Below are 4,390 nucleotides of genomic sequence, written 5' to 3'. Positions count from 1 at the left end.
AACTTCTCAACCACCCAAATCCACTTGTTTCTAACCAGGCTTATCCTTCATTACCTAATAATCCTCCTAGGCGTCGGAAAAGAAGATGGCCTCGAGACCTTCTCCTCTAGAAATGTTTTTGGAGTTCTATCAATGGATAGATTCTCCACATGTTTTTATCATGTCACTATGTCACCTACAGCAAATTTACTTGTTGTATATATGTGTATACAGTTGTAAATATCAATAAATACATTATTAAAAAAAAAAAAAATTTTCAGAGAAAATTTAGAAACAAGTCAGACTCATTAATATGGTTTTCATCCAAGGAAACCAGGAGGTGCTTACGCCGAACATTTCTAGAAAGATCACTTTCCGTTATTGTGTCAGCTTGCAGTGTGTAGTTTTAATTTTTTCATAGTTAGGAGGCGTAACATCAGAAATAAATTCGAATAGTTGTATAACCATTGTAGGTTCCAAATAAGTATTATGTTAGTCAGAATGAATTTTTTAATGTGGGATATAGAGCTTTTATCGTGTGTGTGCATATATACAAATTTCTATTTAAGCATTAAAATTTCATACATATATACAAAGTGTCTTATAAATGAGTGGTCATATTGTGGGAACAGACAAAATACGTTAAGAGTGACGAAAAATTCCATATGACCCGTAGTTTGATTCTCAACTGTTAGGAATAAAAATCAAATTTTGTGATTTTAGCTGTTATCCGTGTTTTTTTCAGAAAATTCAAATAAATCTACTTTAAAACTCCCTTTAAAAAATTTAAGAGGTATCAAATTAAAGATAAAAAAATTTCTAATAAATGTGTTGGATCTTCCAGAAAAGAAAATGAGCGTTTTTGAGACGTTAGATTAAAAATTAAAGTTTAAAATTTCTTAATTTTTGGACAATTGAAGAATGCTATTACTCTCCAATGGCTAAGTTGCAATTATCCTGGATCTTAAAAAAACTTCTTCATTAATTAAACGTTAATATGGATCAAATTTCATCAGCCAATTAAGGATGCGAGGGAGAAAAATAAAAGAATGATTGAAAAGAGAGTTTATACTCAATTTTAATAATCTTGGATTTAATCTAAATAAATACAATTAATTATTTCTATTATATCGATAGTTACAAATTTTATTTATCGTAACTGCTTAAAAGCCCCCCCCCCCCACCCTCCTTCTTCATACTCTACTTACTTCCTCTTCTTATATATATATATAATGAAATCAAGGTGTGCCTAGCTGAGTTGCAAGACATTGTGTTAGTAACTTCAACGACTTTGAATTCGAGTGGCAAATAATTATTTTGTTTCCCTGTAGCCCATGAGTCAACTCACTCTTAATTGGGTAAAAATCTAACAGTGGAGCGTGATTCTAATCAAATGAACTGCTTGCACAACATTTGGTCCAGTAGCAATACTGCAACCCTTACCCTTCGTGAGTAGCATCAGAGATTTCATCAGCGTTTCCTCATTTATCTGTTAAGAGATCTAGTACATTTTAAAATAGTGTAGTAATGATGTTTACGTGATCAGCTAGAGTGTATCTAAAATAATTTTCATTTTATTAGGGTATGGTAGTTAAAAGTTAGAAAATAATAAAATGTATATTAATACTAATATTAAATGTAATTTTTGAATTTTTTCAATCCTGCTATATTCGAAGAAAAAAATACTATATGAGCCTAACCTACTCTCTGAAGTAGGGGAATCAGTGGGAAATAGATTGTTTGTTTAACTTTTGTTTATTTAACGACTTTCTTTGAGCTACAGAAATAGTCATAGTAAAGAATCAATTTATTAATAGCTAACAAATCACAAAGAGAAATTAGAACTATTTGGAGATTCGTCGGTTGAAAGAGGTTTCGCTCAGTGGATGCGGTGTAAATGATTACGCAGTTAGCTTCAAAAGGAGCTTGTTTTTTTTTTTCTCTTATTAGATCTATTTTTAAACTAAAAATATTAATATATTTTGAAAAACATAAGAAAATATGTTGTATAAATCTTCTGTTTCTCCTAATCTAGGTTACAATATCAATAAAGCTATATTTTATGAATTTATATTCTTTATTATTTACAAATGATATATTTGTAATATATAAATAATAAATAAATACACAAATATTTATAAAAATATTTTGGGAATTTATTTTAGCAAATATTATGAAAACTACTACCCCTATAGTATACGTTATAAAATGCCTTTATAGCTCATTAAACTAGCTTTAATTTGAGTGCTAATGGACATCTGTATGTCTGATGGGATATAGTTTTTCCTAAAATAAATTCACTATCTACTGATTTTTTGTTATTTCGCAATAAAATGTTGCTTTTAAAAAAATTTATCTTGGGAACTGTTGGACGTAAATAGCTCTAATGAAACTCATATTTTAGTGAATTTACTTTATTTTAAATTATATATTTTTTTTTTAGCGTTTTGAAACAACCACTATTTTTTATTCCGGCCAACTATGGTTGGCAGACTCACCAATTTTGACAAGTAACTATATAATTTTCAATAAATTGATAACAAATTGGAGTGAAATGATTTTTAATTTTATATTAATTATCATTTACACTCAAGGTTTGATTTTCCACAGAACTTTACAAAAGTAACCTATGTATATAATCTAACTCTAATTTTTATTTTTATGTTAAATTTATAAATTATAGAAAAAATTATATATTCATTATTGTCTAACTAGAAATATAACGCTCTTAGAATTTTCATAACAAGACTTGAATAAAATTTGGAAAACTTTAATGTTGTAAATACCAATAATAATTAGACTTCTATGATTCCCAATAATTGATTTTGGTTCACCAAATGATCCTATCTCCCTGTATTTTTTCTTCACATAAATTATTTACTATATTACAATCTGTGTTAGCTATGTATGTGTGTGCTTAGTAATAGATATTATTGGGTCCTTATTTTGATATTATTCTGTATCATCTTGTTTTATTCTCATTATTATATTAATTCACTAATTGTAAAATAGTAGCTTTATTATTCACTCCAAAATCCTTTTTGTTATTTTTATTGTTATTATTATTATTTCTTATTTTATTTTATTTTTTTTAATAATTATCATTTTATTTTTATTTTTTACTTTATTTTCATTCTAGTAGTTGTTAATTAAAATATTAATTGTATCACTTTAGATCAATTCATATTGCACTTATCTATCTAAAAAATTGTATAGCCTCCGCAACGCCCTAATAGTCTAAACTGTAATATTTACATTTTACTTATGTCTATCATTTTTATGTATTAGTTTGGCACCGACTGATAGATGTTGTCATCTGGTCGGACCATATTTGATGTAATTTTTTAAATGAATAAAATAAAAAAAAAAAATATAGCACAGTAGGAAATACCTACATACAATATTGCACAATTGAAAATAACTCAAGACAATATTACACTGTAGGAAATAACAACATACAATATTGCAAGTAGGAAATAACTATATACCATATTGCACTTCAAGAAATAACAATCACTATTAAGCCTCTCTTACATGGTCAATATTATTCAGTCAATCTCGGATTTTTCCAGTATATTGACCTATGAGAGATTGATATGTTGTAATAATATTACAAGGTTTAGACATGCATTTTTTTAAATACTAATAACTAAAAAAATATAAGTCATACCTGTTCACTGAATCAGTCCTAAGAAAATCTTCATACTTCTTGATGGGTTCATGGAGAAGCTTACTCAAGTATACCATCAATTGCATAACTAAAAAATAAAATTTATTAAAATTTTATAAATAAAATTACTAATGATGATTTATTAAGTAATAGAGAAATATTAAAAATAATTAGTAAAATTATTTATTTTTATCTTCTTTAAATTCTTTATTTAAGTGGGGGAATTTATCCATCTGGTGTACATCATAATCTAATACCTTCTCTCATGACTTGGAATATTATTGATATAAAATCAATGTTTTGAAAGCCGAAATCTTATGGCAAAAAAAAAAAAATTATATTTTATTATATGTATTAAGTTCTAAAAAAACTGCAGACCTAAAAAGAATATGCGAACAACAAAGAACGCCACTTAAATCAAATATAAAAGACAAATACTCCTATGATTTTGACTTTTTTATTATTAGATATTTATTGTATTTCTATTTTTTAAAGTAAATGTATTAATTATTCTTATTATTAATTATGTATAAACATTTATTTTGTAATTTACCTTGCATTCAGTTTTTCATGATTTGATTTGTTTAATTTAGTGGCTGTCCCACGGAATGAAATTCAACACTCCCACATTGGTTAGAATTGTTTGGTCACTTATAGAATGAATACCTTCTTAATAACTTAATTTTTTTTTTAAAAAAGTCAATTTTCTAGGTTTTCTTTTCTTTTTAGTTTTTTTTTTTT

The 4,390-nt window shown here is 26.4% G+C and overlaps 1 protein-coding gene across 3 annotated transcripts in view; it reads right to left on the bottom strand.

Annotated features, from left to right (window-relative positions):
- Positions 1–4,390, bottom strand: part of Sox102F (transcription factor Sox102F) — a 774,977-nt gene that overhangs the window by 277,453 nt on the left and 493,134 nt on the right. For all 3 annotated transcript variants that reach the window (XM_067050634.1, XM_067050632.1, XM_067050633.1), the window contains one exon: positions 3,650–3,737. In XM_067050634.1, coding sequence (XP_066906735.1) covers positions 3,650–3,735 — 86 coding nt within the window. In that variant the 5' untranslated portion in view covers positions 3,736–3,737. The remainder of the gene's footprint in view (positions 1–3,649; positions 3,738–4,390) is intronic.

This window comes from Halyomorpha halys, unplaced genomic scaffold (assembly GCF_000696795.3).
Source record: "Halyomorpha halys isolate HHAL.00 unplaced genomic scaffold, Hhal_1.1 Scaffold66.1, whole genome shotgun sequence".
Classification (NCBI taxonomy): domain Eukaryota; kingdom Metazoa; phylum Arthropoda; class Insecta; order Hemiptera; family Pentatomidae; genus Halyomorpha; species Halyomorpha halys.
Note: the sequence above shows the minus strand (reverse complement) of the source record. Positions and strands in the feature narration are given on the sequence as shown.